At 41.4% G+C, this 17029-nt stretch overlaps 1 protein-coding gene across 1 annotated transcript in view; it reads left to right on the top strand.

Annotated features, from left to right (window-relative positions):
- Positions 1–17029, top strand: part of LOC130108509 (metabotropic glutamate receptor 7) — a 491728-nt gene that overhangs the window by 380169 nt on the left and 94530 nt on the right. The window contains exon 7 of the mRNA XM_056275469.1: positions 11747–11886. Within this exon, the coding sequence (XP_056131444.1) occupies positions 11747–11886 (140 nt within the window). The remainder of the gene's footprint in view (positions 1–11746; positions 11887–17029) is intronic.

Consider the following 17029-nt stretch of genomic DNA (forward strand, 5'->3'; position numbering starts at 1 on the left):
AAGGGGCCCAAAGTGTGCCAAGAAAATATCCCCCACACCATTACACCACCACCACCAGCCTGAACCGTTGATACAAGGCAGGATGGATCCATGCTTTCATGTTGTGGACGCCAAATTCTGACCCTACCATCCGAATGTCGCAGCAGAAATTGAGACTCATCAGACCAGGCAACGTTTTTCCAATCTTCTATTGTCCAATTTTGGTGAGCCTGTGTGAATTGTAGCCTCAGTTTCCTGTTCTTAGCTGACAGGAGTGGCACCCGGTGTGATCTTCTGCTGCTGTAGCCCATCTGCCTCAAGGTTCGACGTGTTGTGCGTTCAGAGATGCTCTTCTGCATACCTCGGTAGTAATGAGTGGTTATTTGAGTTACTGTTGCCTTTCTATCAGCTCGAACCAGTCTGGCCATTCTCGTCTGACCTCTGGCATCAACAAGGCATTTTCGCCCACAGAACTGCCGCTCACTGGATATTTTCTCTTTTTTGGACCATTCTCTGTAAACCCTAGAGATGGTTGTGCGTGAAAATCCCAGTAGATCAGCAGTTTCTGAAATACTCAGACCAGCCCGTCTGGCACCAACAACCATGCCACGTTCAAAGTCACTTAAATCACCTTTCTTCCCCATTCTGATGCTCGGTTTGAACTGCAGCAGATCGTCTTGACCATGTCTACATGCCTAAATGCATTGAGTTGCTGCCATGTGATTGGCTGATTAGAAATTTGCGTAAACGAGCAGTTGGACAGGTGTGCCTAATAAAGTGGCCGGTGAGTGTACGTATATATATATATATATATATATATATATATATATATATATATATATATATATATATATATATATATATATACACTACCGTTCAAAAGTTTGGGATCACCCAAACAATTTCGTGTTTTCCATGAAAAGTCACACTTATTCACCACCATATGTTGTGAAATGAATAGAAAATAGAGTCAAGACATTGACAAGGTTAGAAATAATGATTTGTATTTGAAATAAGATTTTTTTTACATCAAACTTTGCTTTCGTCAAAGAATCCTCCATTTGCAGCAATTACAGCATTGCAGACCTTTGGCATTCTAGCTGTTAATTTGTTGAGGTAATCTGGAGAAATTGCACCCCACGCTTCCAGAAGCAGCTCCCACAAGTTGGATTGGTTGGATGGGCACTTCTTTGAGCAGATTGAGTTTCTGGAGCATCACATTTGTGGGGTCAATTAAACGCTCAAAATGGCCAGAAAAAGAGAACTTTCATCTGAAACTCGACAGTCTATTCTTGTTCTTAGAAATGAAGGCTATTCCATGCGAGAAATTGCTAAGAAATTGAAGATTTCCTACACCGGTGTGTACTACTCCCTTCAGAGGACAGCACAAACAGGCTCTAACCAGAGTAGAAAAAGAAGTGGGAGGCCGCGTTGCACAACTGAGCAAGAAGATAAGTACATTAGAGTCTCTAGTTTTAGAAACAGACGCCTCACAGGTCCCCAACTGACATCTTCATTAAATAGTACCTGTTAGAGCCTGTTTGTGCTGTCCTCTGAAGGGAGTAGTACACACCGGTGTAGGAAATCTTCAATTTCTTAGCAATTTCTCGCATGGAATAGCCTTCATTTCTAAGAACAAGAATAGACTGTCGAGTTTCAGATGAAAGTTCTCTTTTTCTGGCCATTTTGAGCGTTTAATTGACCCCACAAATGTGATGCTCCAGAAACTCAATCTGCTCAAAGAAGTGCCCATCCAACCAATCCAACTTGTGGGAGCTGCTTCTGGAAGCGTGGGGTGCAATTTCTCCAGATTACCTCAACAAATTAACAGCTAGAATGCCAAAGGTCTGCAATGCTGTAATTGCTGCAAATGGAGGATTCTTTGACGAAAGCAAAGTTTGATGTAAAAAAAATCTTATTTCAAATACAAATCATTATTTCTAACCTTGTCAATGTCTTGACTCTATTTTCTATTCATTTCACAACATATGGTGGTGAATAAGTGTGACTTTTCATGGAAAACACAAAATTGTTTGGGTGATCCCAAACTTTTGAACGGTAGTGTATATATATATATGTGTGTGTGTGTGTGTGTGTGTGTGTGTGTGTGTGTGTGACAAAAATAATTTGTACATAAGTGGTAGAATATTGTTTAGGCCTATCAAAGAAGTGTGCTTAAATAAATTAGCCATTCTGTCAAATAGAAAATGAATGCTGTGACCAGACCACACAGTCTATCAATGGATGCACTGCAGACACAGCAGTAAACCCAAAACAAAAGCATATTTCATTTTTTACCCCAAGTTCCTCATCTGATCAGAAATTTGCAACTAGCCAACCAAAGGAAACATTGGCATCAGCATGGGCCTGCATACCTGTGTAATGCATTTAGAATGGCGTTGAGTCCTTGCCCCAAGAAGTTGAGGCCATTCTCATTGCAGATTTAATCTCAGGAAATAATAGCAGAACGGTATCTCTAATATTTTGTACATTCAATACAAATGACTATAGATATAACATTCATTATTTAAATAGTCAAACATGTTATTTTTTGTCCTTTTCATGGCTTATTTATTTGCCTGTAAACAAGGATAAAAGAAGAGAAGCAAGAAGAAACTAATTTACTAAAACTTGTTTTTTTCAGTAGGCATCAAAGCTGCTTTTCAAATGCTTCTTGAAAAGGCCTCTGTGCCAACCAGAGGGGAGATTAAAAAAAAAAGAAGCATAGAAGCCTTTTGTATTCTAATATTTTAACTTGTACTTTAATTGCAAATTTTCTCAGGATATGGGTTCGTATTACATCCAGGTATATATCCTATTATTGCAGTCCACATTTATCGAAACAGAGTTCAAAGTGCCTAATACTTATTCATTTCAAAATGAGATGAAATTGAGACCTACTCTTACAAATCTGACCGTATGATCAATAAATGAACCCTTCATAAATAATTGATATACTCTATGACAAGTGAACATGTCCAAGCTACTCGAAAACTTTTTTTTTATGTTTTGAGAATCAATAGATTTAACTGCTATTTGTTTCATCTCTGGACTCTGCAGTTCGATAGATCATGGATTACAGCTTTCATGTTTTTCAGAAAGATTATCAAATGAGCATTTGTCTCTTTTCATCTATCTGTCTGTCTGGCTGTCTGGCTGGCTGGCTGGTTGTCCTATCTTTTCTGTCTGATACAGCTTTAATATATAACATATAAATACCTTCGTCTGAAAGATTTGATGTGAAAACTTATAACCAGGCAGAAAAAGAGACAGCTATCTCTGCGCGTGTGTTTATGTGCGTCTCCACAGTGGATCTTTATCAGGCAGGATAACACATTTATTCTCAAAGTGCAGAATTTATGAATGTTATCATTAGTGAGATTAGTTTTAGAAAGTGTTAATGTCTCACAAGAGCTAACCCATGCCATTGATACCATTAATTGTGCTCATTTGCAGATCAGGACTGCATCAGCTAACACCTTTTCTCATTTGAATAGGAGAAGGTTCTACTCTATTAACGTACAGCTGCACTGCTTTGTCTGTATGCAAATGTTTTCATATTTGAATCGTTCTTGTGTCATATCGCAATAGTCTTTTTAACAATTTTTTAACCGCACTAATCTATTGAGGACACAGTATTAACCCCACCCCCTATCATTTCTTCCAGACGTCCTGTTTTTGTGGCTTGGTATTGCCACTGCTAACACTGTTGAATGAAATGTGTTTTGAGATTGTACATATTCAATATTAAGTCAAATTCTGACTATGAAAGCTGTATTTTTCTGAATTTTTGATGCTCCTCCCCATTAGAATCTGTCACTGTCATTAAATGGTAATCCCAAAAGTTGAATCGGTTCATCTGGACACAACATTTAGTATAGAGAGAAACGTTTCATCACTCATCTAAGTGACTTCTTCAGTCTCAACTGACTGCAGGTATCGCCACCCTTATAAACTATACAGTGGCATAACGACTAAAAACAATGATCAGTTTCATATGCAAATTGCTGTGACCATTAGCTAGAATTACAGTGTAATGTCATTGTCCATATGAAACTGCAAGACGATCCCACCCTTAGCAATAGGACCACTTCAGTCCATGTACTTCACATACAGGGGGCAGTACTACAGGAAGAAACATGGGTATGCTATGAGTTCCCCAGTTTCACCTGTAGTAGCCATCTTGTATATGGAGGAAGTGGAAAAGAGGGCTCTGATGTCCTATCCAGGGACACCACCTAGCCAATGGTCCAGATTTGTAGACGACACCTGGCGAAAAATTAAATCTCAGGACATACCACATTTCACCGGCCACATTAACTCTGTGGACAACCACATCAAGTTCACCAGGGAGGATGTGAAAAATTACAGGTGAGCCTTTGTAGACTGTGAAATTGCAATTGGTGACGGGGGACATTTGATTGTTGATGTTTACTGTAAACCAACACATACTGATCAGTACTTAAGGTTTGACTCTCATCATCCACTGGCGCACAAACTAGGAGTCATCAGAACGCTGTACCACTGAGTTGACAACATCTCCACTGACACAGCGACCAGTGAAGGGGAGAAATCCCATATTAAACAGGCCCTGGTTACGTGTGGTTATCCTAACTGGGTGTTTGTAAAAGCCAGGAAGATGCCCAAACAGTGCACCAACCGATGGAAGAGAGGAGAAGGACAGCAGCTTTCTAAGCATAAAACAGTGGTGAATCAGTATGTGGCAGGAGTTTCGGAACAGTTGAGATGCTTAGTTTCCAAACACCACGTCTCAGTTGCTTTCAAATGTCAAAACATGCTGTGCCAGAAACTGGTACACCCCAAGGATCAGGTCCCGCGGCATAAACAGAGCAATATAGTGTACGCTGTTGAGTGCAGGGAGGATTGTCATGACTTGCACATTGGGGAAACCAAACAGACACTGGACAACAAGATGGCACAACACAGAAGAGCTAACGCGTCAGGCCAGGACTCCGCAGTCTACATCCGTCTAGACCAGTGGCCACTCTTTCAAGGATAAGGATGTGCACAACCTTTATAGGGAGGAATGGTGGTTTGAATGGAGAGTCAAAGAGGCCATATATGTGAAGAGGGAACGACCATCCCTGAACCAAGGGGAGGGACTAAGAGTGCATCTGTCACTATCGTACAGTGTTGTGATTGTAACTATTACCCAATCTTCTGTGAATAGTACATGTGGCCATTTTAACTTTAGCTAATGGTCAGGGTAATTTGCATATGAAACCGATCATTGTTATTGGTCGTTATGCCACTGTATCGTTTATAAGGGTGGGGATACCTGCAGTCAGTTGAGACTGAAGATATCACTTAGATGAATGATGAAACGTTTCTCTCAATAAGTGTTGTGACCAGATTGAACCGATTCAACTTTCTGTGATTTCCTTACCCGGATTATTAAGCATTCATAAACTGGTAATGAAGTTGTGCCATTATTACAAATTTCAATGACACGTTTTTGTTGTCTATTAACATAAACAGACAAGTATATAAGAAATCTTTGCACACCAACATTTTTTAAATCTGATGAGAACATTAGATGTGGCTGTATCTATTAGAAAATTTACTCACAGTTTTTGCTGAAACATTAATAAATGAGGCCCAAATGTGTGTAAAATTGGTAGTCTGAAAAATGTTTTAATTGTAACAGAAGTTATACACTGGGGCATGAGTTTAGTTTCTGAATATTGGATCTGTCTGTGATTCATAGTTTCCCTCACTTGTTCCTAATCCATGTCATGGACATCATCATAATTCTCAACCACACTGTTAAGAGCAGCACTATCATCAGCTATGATACAATCTTTTTTGACTGTGCAATATGATATTAACACTTGACTTTTACCTGCTAATTGCTGAGTCTCTAGTTGTTTTGGATAAAAGCATCTGCCAAATGACTAAATATAAAAATAAATGATACGATTGGAGTTTGAGTAAGCATAAAGGTGGCTTCAGTGAGACATGACTTTACCAGACTCTGGATTTAGTAGGGATGAAGTTAAGCTGAATGCACAACATAATTGCTATAATAATGTTGACATGGGCCAGATTGGCTATTAGATTTGAACAGACCTTCAGATACTTGATGGGCACTCCTCTTTTTTTTAAGATTGACAGAAATCAGCCCAGAAGCTGGGTCATATTATCAAAGATTGATATAGAGGTAGCCAATTTTATAATTTATACCACACTTTCTGCCCTAATGTGGTTTAATAGTTGAGAGACCATGTGAGGGTGTCTGTAACGTGTAAGCTGAGAAATCTAAAACTCCACAATTTCAACAGATGAACCATTGATGGACATGGGAATGTACTTTCATCTGATCTTTCCAAAGTCAGCAATGATTTCTTTTTATCTTATTGACCTTTAGAGAGAGGTTGTTATCATGGCACCATATGGTTAAATATTCCACTGTCACTTATTAGTCCAATCACTGTGGTGTCATCTACAAATCTAATGATGCTGTTATTGCCATATTTGGCAACACAGTCATGTGTAAACAGACTGTACAATAGGGGACTGAGACAGCAGCCCTGAGGTGTGCCAGTCCTATGAACTAATGTGGATAAGTATATGTTTGACCTATTCTCACAGTCTAGGGCCTGCCTGTCAGGAAATCAAACAGCCAGTTACAGATAGAGTTGCCTAGACCAGGACCTCTGAGTTTCAACACAAGTTTGGATGGGACAATCGTGTTAAAACCAGAGTTGTAATCAATAAACAACATTCTGACATTGGTATTTTTCTTTTCAAAGTGAAATAAAGCAAGTACGCAGAGCAAGTGAGATAACATCATTTACAGATCTATTGGAACAGTAGGCAAACTGTAATGGGTCAAGGTTGACGGGAATGTCACATTTTATATTTGATGTAACCAATCTTTCCAGACCCTTCATAATAACAGAGGTCAAAGTAACAGGCCGATAATCATTAAGGCAAGATACAGGTGTTTTCTTAGTTACAGGCACAATGGTGTTTTCTTAAAACACAGTGGAACCACATGCAATGCCAGGGACAGGTTAAAAATGTCAGTGAAAACCTGAGATAGCCGAATGTAACGTGCCATGAGGACATGGGAAGGGGTGCTGTCTGGGCCAGCTGCTTTAAAAGTTTTACTCACATTAGCTTCTGTCACCCATAGATCAACTTCACCGAGTTGGCACTGTGCTGCTGTTACTAGGTCCAAGTTGTGAGCTTCAAATCAGGCATAAAAGTTAGTAAACTCATCCGGGAGTGAAGTAGAGGAGTTGATGGCCACACTGGGTTTAGATTTATTGTCCGTAATCACCTGCAGCCCCCTCCACTGTGAGTCACAGCCACTGTAGTCATTTTCCAGTTTGTCCCTATTTTGTCCTCTGACAGCTCTCCTTCATACCTGGATTTTTATAGCATACCTTGTCCCCTGACTTAAAAGCAACCTTAGACGAATGCCACTGTTAATCCAGGGCTTCTGGTTTAGGGTAGGAGTGAATAGACTGTACTGGGATACAGTTATCCACACAGTATCGAACATTGCCAATGATTGATTCAGCATACTCATCCAAACTCAAGGCTGAATCCTTAAAGATTGACCAGTCTGTTAATGAGACAAAATAATATGTACTTTTATGAATCCCCATGGGGAAATTCAACTTCTGCATTTAACCCATCCCAACACACACTTGAAGCAGTGGGCAGCCATGTAGCTAGGAACAGTGGGCAGCCACTGTGCAGCGCCCTGGGACGAACTCTATTTCTTCTTGCCATGCCTCGGTCAGGGGGCACTAACAGAGGTATTAACCCTATCATGCATGTCTTTGATAGTGGGAGGAAACCGGAGCACCTAGAGGAAACCCACACAGACATGGGGGAAACATGCAAACTCCACACAGAAAGGATGTGGGATGGCCTGGGGTTCAAACACAGGACCTTCTTGCTGTAATGCATCAGTGCTAACCACTGGGACACCACCATGCTGCCCAACGTGTTGATTCAAAATATTCCTGAAGTGTGGATTTGTGTTTCGTAGTCCAGCACCTTATTGTCCTCGCAGTGGGCTGCACACACTTCACTTTTTTGCTTGTAGGCTGGAAGCGACAGCACTGACAGGTGGTTGGATTTCCCAAAGTGAGGTCGTGGGAAAGACCTGTAAGCTGCTTTGACCGTGGAATTACAGTGGTCAAGAGTGTTACTGCCTCTGGTTGAGCATATGACATGTTGGTAAAATGTTGGTAGCACAGATTTCAGTTTACAGTGGTTAAAATCCTCCGCCACAATCCAATTGGCCCCCCAGGGTGCAAGTACTCCTGCCTGCTAATCTACTACTACTTTCGGCTGCTCCCGTTAGGGGTCGCCACAGCGGATCATCCGTTTCCATTTCTTCCTGTCTTCTGCGTCTTCCTCTGTCACACCAGCCACCTGCATGTCTTCCCTCACCACATCCATAAACCTCCTCTTTGGCCTTCCTCTTCCCTGGCAGCTCCATATTCAGCATCCTTCTCCCAATATACTCAGCATCTCTCCTCCACACATGTCCAAGCCATCTCAATCTTGCCTCTCTTGCTTTGTCTCCAAACCGTCCAACCTGAGCGGTCCCTCTAATATAATCATTCCTAATCCTGTCCTTCTTCGTTACTCCCAGTGAAAATCTTAGCATCTTCAACTCTGCCACCTCCAGCTCTGCCTCCTGTCTTTTCGTCAGTGCCACTGTCTCCAAACCATATAACATAGCTGGTCTCACAACCATCTTGTAAACTTTCCCTTTAACTCTTGCTGGTACCCTTCTGTCGCAAATCACTCCTGACACACTTCTCCACCCACTCCAACCTGCCTGCACTCTCTTTTTCACCTCTCTACTGCACTCCCCGTTACTTTGGACAGTTGACCCCAAGTATTTAAACTCAAATGCCTTTGTCACCTCCACTCCTTGCATCCTGACCATTCCACTGTCCTCTCTCTCATTCACGCATAGGTATTCCGTCTTGCTCCTACCGACTTTCATTCCTCTTCTCTCCAGTGCATACCTCCACCTCTCCAGGCTCTCCTCAACCTGCACCCTACTCTCACTACAGATCACAATGTCATCCGCGAACATCATCGTCCATGGAGACTCCTGCCTGCTAATGGCTTCTTATAATTCAGCCTGCACCGCTGTGGTAGTAGCTTGCAGTGGTATTATAGACAGTGGTTAACAACATGTAGAGGAACTCCCTTGGAAGATAGAATGGTCTGCACCTTATTGTTAGTTGTTTCAACACTGGCAAACATGGCTGAGAGACTAATTCCAAGTCAGTACAACATGAATTGTTAACAAAGAAGCATACACCACCTCCCTTTACCTTGCCAGAAGTCGTCATGGAACAGTCCATGCAGTGCACAGAAAACCCTCCGGTTGTATAGCCCTATCAGGTGTATTGGGGCCCAGCCAAGTCTCTGTAAAGCAGAACACACAACAGTCCATGTCTCTTTTAGAGCTTATTCGGCGATTAATTTCATCCAGCTTGTTGTTGAGAGACTGGACATTAGACAGCAGTATGCTGGGAATCAGGGGCCAGGTAGGACACCGTTGTAGCATCACCAGGGCGCTGCCTCGTTTACCTCTCTTCTGGCAGCGCTGTCTGCGGCCATTACTCCATGGTGGTAGCTGTTTGTTGTAAGTAATCTTTCTCGTTAAGTCCTGCGGCTTCCAGCTGTTGGGAACAGCTAATCTTATGTCCAGTAACATCTGGTGATCATAGGTAATTCTGCAAGATACATTTTGTGCAACAGAGCAACATACAACACAAATATCTTGTTGTTCATGGCATGAATTCACTCCATTATTTGTGTTGGCAGTTTGCCTCGATCCTCCCGTGGTTGTTGGGATGTATCTAGCTAATGCACTTAGTATGCCCAAGTGAATGAGCAGAGCACTGCCCAGCACAAATATATAGCAAAAGGAACAGTAAACTAAACAGTTCAATGTAAAAGACGCACAGACAGTCTCACACATATGCATACATACATGTCTAATACTTTGGGCACAATTACACACTCATGCACAACTCTGCCATGGTTGTTTTTGTCATTGTTAAGGCATATACACCCAGGGCAACATACAGACATGCATTCTACTCTACTACACAACATGCAAAGATGGGGGGGGGACTACAATTATAAGGCAAAAGGAGGACTAGAGAGCTTGGGAGCAGACATGCTGACTGCTAATCTAGAAAGGAGCATGCAAGAATAAATAAATAAAAAAAGAACAATGAGAGAATTATACACTGATACACTACTGTCCACAGTGGTGCTTGTCGTGATTTGTGGAAAAACCACACATCAAAAATGGTAACAGTAACAGTTATACCTCCTCCCCAAAAACACCCTTTTCTGACCTTAGAATATCACAGCAATCTCATCCCATTCCGTTAGATATAAAGCAAGATGAGCTCAGCACCCCCCAACCCTCCCCTCTTTCTTTCTTGTCCTCCCTCTTTTTTTTTCTCTTTTTCTGTCTCTAAATTCAATATAAACTGAAAAGCCTGTTGGCCCTCACAAAAGAGAAGCATCAAAAGTAAATGAATGTACTGTCTTTCAAGGAGGGGCAGTATCTTACAATGAAAAGAACAGAGGAATAATAAAAAAGAAAAATAGAGCTCGGGTGGAAAAACAGACAGACAGACAGAAGTGGAAGGTCAGAGAGGCAACCCATCCAGAGTGATGATGCTGTTGAGTTGTGACAAGTATAAAAGCCAAGTGAGGCTCTGAGAAGGATGTGATTGTCAAAATACCACAATATATTGTCAGGTCTGCCCTCTGTTTGCCATGCTATGTCTGCAAGATCCAATATCAAAACAAAATAAACAATACAAAATAGATACAGAGGACTATGTGTTTTGCAACCAGCAGTAGAGCTGGAAAATATTCTGATTCATACTGCTTATGTACAAACGCTTTCAACCTACATGGTGATAAAACTACCTTTTAAAGGGTAGAACGTTTTCGTTTTAATGGTTTTTAGATGGGAAGCACCTGAACCTGGCTTCTAGCTCACTCGCTCACAAAGTAATATGTAGTCTCATGTTTAGTTGTACCATCTACATAGATTCTGGGGGTTGTGAGCAAACACATCTAAAAATATAAGCTGCTGTAAGGCATTACATTTCTTGTATTTTATTTTCTCACGTTGACATTATAATCATCATTCATAAGAGAAAAGGCCAATATATTTTTTGTACCCTATCACTATTCTTTCTTAGCCTCTCTCTTGTATTCTATTACTTGGTATTGCCCATGTGGTTTTATTCGAGGTAGGATTTCACTGAAATGCCAAAGTGGAGATGCAAGTAAGATACTCAATTACTACCTTTAACATGCTCAAACAATTCAATCTTTTGATAACAGTTTTTTAAGTATTGCTGATGTGTCAGCTTGCTTTTCTTGGTTGTTTTGTCTGCTAAAAACATGATTCAGACAAGCTAACTGTAGCCCTGCTGAACCGGTGCAAAAGCATCTATTTCACAGTGTCAATGTTAGGCATCCAGTCAGAATAATATTGCTACTCAGCTGAAAATATGAAACATCAATACTAGACCTACTTCCAGTTACAAATGTATGACACTAATCTTATTTTGTTCTGTTCATAACAAAGTCACAACAGTTGTGCTTCACATCTCATACACTATTTTTTATGCTTTACTTTTTTTTAACTCAAAGTAGAGCTATGACTCCTGGTTATATTTATTAATTACGGTATTGATTTGACATGTGACTATTTTTCCCTCCACAGGAAGTGCCGGAACCTCAGTGACGTTCAACCGTAACGGTGATGCCCCTGGGCGCTATGATCTATTCCAGTACCAGTGGAACAATGGGACTGGACCAGGCTACCGCGTCATTGGACAGTGGATGGAAACTCTACAGCTTAATGTGAGTAAACAATAAAACAATACTAGAAAAGACTGAGCAACAGTTCTGTTTTGTTTTTTTTTGCAAAAAAAGTAAATAGATGACAATAAGTACATAGATAGACGTTGGGCTTCATTCATCAACTGTTCATATGTACGTATGTAGAAATTTGTTCTCACACACCCATGGAATTTTTTTGGCCCTCAAGATTGTCTTACAGTCAGAGGAAAGTCTGATGTTTGTCTGTAATTCCTTCCCCTAACATCTGTTGTCTACATCTTGCAATGAGCAATCACCCAGGCTTGCAAAGACACCAGTGTTAGCCAACTGGTGTCTACATTCAGGGGTTACCCAGGTTCTACACTGGCCTCTGAGACAAACTTCAGGGCTGAAAATCCCGTGGGTGTGTAAGAACAACTTTGTACATACAAATGATTTATGAACGAGGTCCAGTGTTGATAATGTATACATTTCTAGAATGTATAGAATAATTATTATATTCTATTTGATAACTATGTTTCTTTAATTCATGTAATAGTGTTTTAATAGGTTTCAAGGGCCCCAGTGAGACAAAAAATAAAAAAATTAATCACTCAACTCATAAATGAAAAAGCATATGTTCAGTTTAAGAAAGAAAAACAAATTGTAATGGTCATTTTTACAGTAATCATCAACAAATAAGTACCATGCACGCTCCTAAAAAAATGTTTGTCACATTACATTATCCCCATTATGTAGCAAACTTATTATGATAAACTAAGTGGGATGAATTTTGAGACTCTTGGCAATTATTCTAGTTGGGTTTATTCATATTCAGGATGGAGAGTTATACCCTCTTCTATGAAATATGTTTGCACATGTGAACAGCTCATAAAAATCCTTCCATGTACATGAGTCAATTGATATTGACTGAATTTGTTTTTTGGATTAGTGTGATCATATTTGGTTCAAAAGGGGCCAAAAGGGATAACCCGAGACTGGTCTGTCCTTCAGCACTGGCAGCCTGCATATCACTATATATTCAGCTTTTCAACAAAAAAAAAATTCTGCCATTATTGAACAAGTCATTGACATCTTTCAGTCATCAATGAAAAGATTAACTGTTTTTTTTTTTTTTTTTTTGGAGGAAACCAGAAAGGAATTTAATAAGTGGACATTTATTATATCATGATAGTTATTATTAATTATAAAACTTTAATTTGTCAAAAGTTTCATTTTGGAGATAGCGAAATTGTTTTGGAACATTGATTATCATTATTATCATTACATTAATATTATTACGGTGGCCCAGTGGTTAGCATTGTTGCCTCACAGCAAGAAGGTCCTGGGTTCGAACCCCAGGCCATCCCAGGTCCTTTCTGTGTGGAGTTTGCATGTTCTCCCCATGTCTGCGTGGGTTTCCTCTGGGTGCTCGTGTTTCCTTCCACCATCAAAAAGACATGCATGTTAGGGTTAATACTACTGTCTGTGCCCCTGAACAAGGCAATGGGGAGAAGAACTGGAGTTGGTCCCTGGGTGTTGCTGCTGCCCACTGCTCCTATACAATAGGATGGGTTAAATGCAGAGAACAAATTCATTGTAAGAATACAATGACAAAATAAAATGGCTTTCTTCTATCTTTCTTATTAGCAAAATTGTTTTGTTTTTGTTTTGTTTTTTTTTGGGGGGGGGTTCCCCCTTTAATCCCTAATTGTACTTGGCCAATTACCCTATTTTCCAAGCTGTCCCGGTTGCTGCTCCACCCCCTCTGCTGGTCGGGGGAGGGCTGCAGACTACCACATGCCTCCTTCAATACATGTGGAGTTGCCAGCCGCTTCTTTGTGAGGAGTTTCGCCAGGGGGACGTAGCGCATGGGAGGATCACACTATTCCTCCTCCCCCTCGAACAGGCGCCCCGACCGACTAGAGAAGGCACTAGTGCAGCGACCAGGACACATACCCACATCCGGCTTTCCACCCTCAGACACGGCCAATTGTGTCTGTAGAGACGCCCGACCAAACCGGAGGTAACACGGGGATACAAAACCGGTGATCCCCATGTTAGTAGGCAATGGAATAGACCGCTACGCTACCCTGACACCTGCAAAATTGGTTTTGAACAATTAATTATGAGGTCAAAACTGTTGAAAGACATTTAGGTAGTCATTTACGTGCGAGGAAGCTGAGGTCAAACAGTGATTTTATTTTATTTTTTATTCAAATAATCTACCGTATATTCACTGCTATGTGTTGCATTTCTCTGCTAGGAGAGTGGAGTAATTTATATATTTTTTCTTCTTCTTTGGATGGTATGCTGGACAGCAAAATAGTTATGAATTATTTAACAGGTTTGACCCCCAATAACAGGCATTCCTTTTTGAACAGTTAAGCTAAGTCATAGTTTTGCTCTGGAGGGTTAACGGCCTCAAGTGTCATAACATTGCATGTGCAAACTGGAAGATCTAACTACTTGTGGTATGGTGTGTGTGCCTCTCTGGTCCTAGCAAGAATTGGCACTATTTAATCTGAGGTGAATACCAGTCAATATTTGTTCTGTTATATGTAACAAGAGAGTTCCAATCAGATGCAGGGACTATGCTGAGGGAAATATGGAAAATGGAAAATAGGAAATATTTTAAGAGTTGAAATTGTAAATACCTAGTGATGCACAAATTTATACAGTCCATACACTTAAGTTGATGTTACAGATCACTGGAGTTATTTGCTCCATCATGCTTTAAGATACATAAAGCTGAAAGCTAATCTCACCACAGTCCATCCACCTGTGTTCATTCATGCATTTTCTTAACCCACATCATTATTTTTCAAGGTTTTAGAGGTGCTCAAGCTCACCCTGATATACTCTGGGTGGAAGGCAAGGAGATCACCTTCCAACCAAAGTCAGGAAGTCACCAGTGCTTTGCAAAACTGAAAAGAAGACACACATTAGCTTAAAACGTACCTATGGATTATTCAGAGTCTCAGTCTCTAGACATTTTGTTTTTGGACAAACCACATCAAGACAGGGTTGTACAGTGGCACAGTGCCTTAGTGGGTAGACTGTATCTGCACAGTAAGAGGGTCCTGGGTTCAATTCAAACCTGTCTGTTTGGAGTTTGCATGTAGGAGCCCCTTAATTCCCCATAGGTGTGAACAGTATAGGGAGGATTGGTGATGTTTTCCAGAGCATCTCCCTGCCTTCCACCCAGCCCCTGCTGGGATACTGGATACTGCAGCAGTATGGGGTACCAGGGCAGTTGCTACAAGCCATCCGGTCCTTGTATAACCAAAGTGAGAGCTGTGTCCGCGTTCATGGTACAAAGTCAAACACATTTTTGGTGGGTGTCGGACTCCGCCAAGATTGTCCCTTGTGTCCGATTCTGTTTGTGATATTCATGGACAGAATTTCAAGGTAGAGCAAAGGTGAGGGGTGTGTCCGTTTTGAGAACCTCACAATTGCATCTCTGCTCTTCACAGATGATGTGGTTTTGTTGGCTTCATCAGAATGCGACATTTGGCGTGCACAGGGGTGGTTTGCAGCTGAGTGTGAAATGGCTGGGATGAGAGTCAGCATCTCCAAGTCTGAGGCCATGGTTCTCTACCGTAAAATGCTGGATTGTTCCCTCCAGGTTGGGGATAAGTCGTTGCCTCAAGTGAAGGAGTTCAAGTATCTCGGGGTCTTGTTCACGATTGAGGGTAGGATGGAGCGGAAGATTGACAGGTGAATTGGTGCAGCATCAGCAGTAATGCGGATGTTGTACCAGACCGTTGTGGTGAAGAGGGAGCTGAGCCAGAGGGCAAAGCTCTCAATATACCAGTCAATCTTCGTTCCAATCCTCACCTATGGTCATGAGCTGTGGGTAGTGACCGAAAGGGTGAGATCGCAGATACAAGCGGCTGAAATCAATTCCCTCCGTATGGTGTCTGGGCTCAGCCTTAGAGATAGGCTGAGGAGCTCTGACATCCGGTGGGAGCTCAGAGTAGAGCCGCTGCTACTTCATGTCGAAAGGAGCCAGTTGAGGTGGTTCAGGCATCTGATTAGGATGCCTCCTGGGCACCTTCCTTTGGAGGTTTTCTGGGCACGTCCAATGGGAGGAGACCCCAGGGTAGACCCAGAAATTGCTGGAGGGACTACATGTCCAATCTGGCATGGGAACACCTTGGGATCCCCGGGAGGAGTTGGAGGGTGTTGCTAGGGAGAGGAACATCTGGAGTGCCCTACTTAGCTTGCTGCCACTGTGACCCGATGCCGGGGAAGTGGCTGACGATGAGATGAGATGAGATGAGATGAGATGAGATGAGATGAGATGAGATGAGACGTGTAGATAGATAGATATGTAACCCTAATCCATCTACAACAGACATACTTTTATACAGTTAACCATTGTAGAGAATTTCCCCTCCTGCATCTTGTCCTGGTTTAGCAAAACAAAATTTGGTTCCTCTGGGAATCACAAGGAGGGAAAGTAACTTTGCAACACCAACATAGAAAACACGGAAATAGTGCAACTTCTTCCACTGTAAACAATTGTATTGAAAATCAAATGCTGATTGCAAGTTGCAGGTTATTGTGTAACCACTGACCTTAAACAGTCAGTCATTTGAGCTCATACACACAAGCACAGAGAATTGTTTCACTAGTTCTCATGTAGTGACTTGATCCGCATTCTCCTGCTTCTGCATTCACATCATGCCTCTGCTGCTTCACAGCAGTAAATTATTCACCTCGGTAGCCTCTGTTAAACCAGATGTGGCAGAGCTGTTGCCATTAACCCTCCTATTATTGCTTTTCTTCCCCTGATCTCATAATTCCTTAGTGTGTGTTTTGTTCAAAAGGCAGCTTTTGCTGAAACTATATGTTCGAGTGACTGTCAAACCTAACACGATTTGGCCCAGGTTCACATTTACTTATTGTCTCAGTCAATTAGAGATTAAGGCTCAATGGAATATGAATCATTGTCTTCTGAAGACTGGTAAACTTCATGTGAACTCTGATGCCCAAACACTGGTGTAGGTGAAGAAGAATTATCCCCCTTGTCCCTCATTTCAAATAGCCACAGTGACATATATGATCTGGCTTACAAGTGCTCATGCATTACACATCATGAATTTTGATGCGCACTGAAGAATGGAAGAAAAAAAAAAATCTCACGAACTGAAATTGAAAAGTAATACACTTCTACACT

This window comes from Lampris incognitus, chromosome 2 (genome assembly GCF_029633865.1).
Source record: "Lampris incognitus isolate fLamInc1 chromosome 2, fLamInc1.hap2, whole genome shotgun sequence".
NCBI classification, from domain to species: domain Eukaryota; kingdom Metazoa; phylum Chordata; class Actinopteri; order Lampriformes; family Lampridae; genus Lampris; species Lampris incognitus.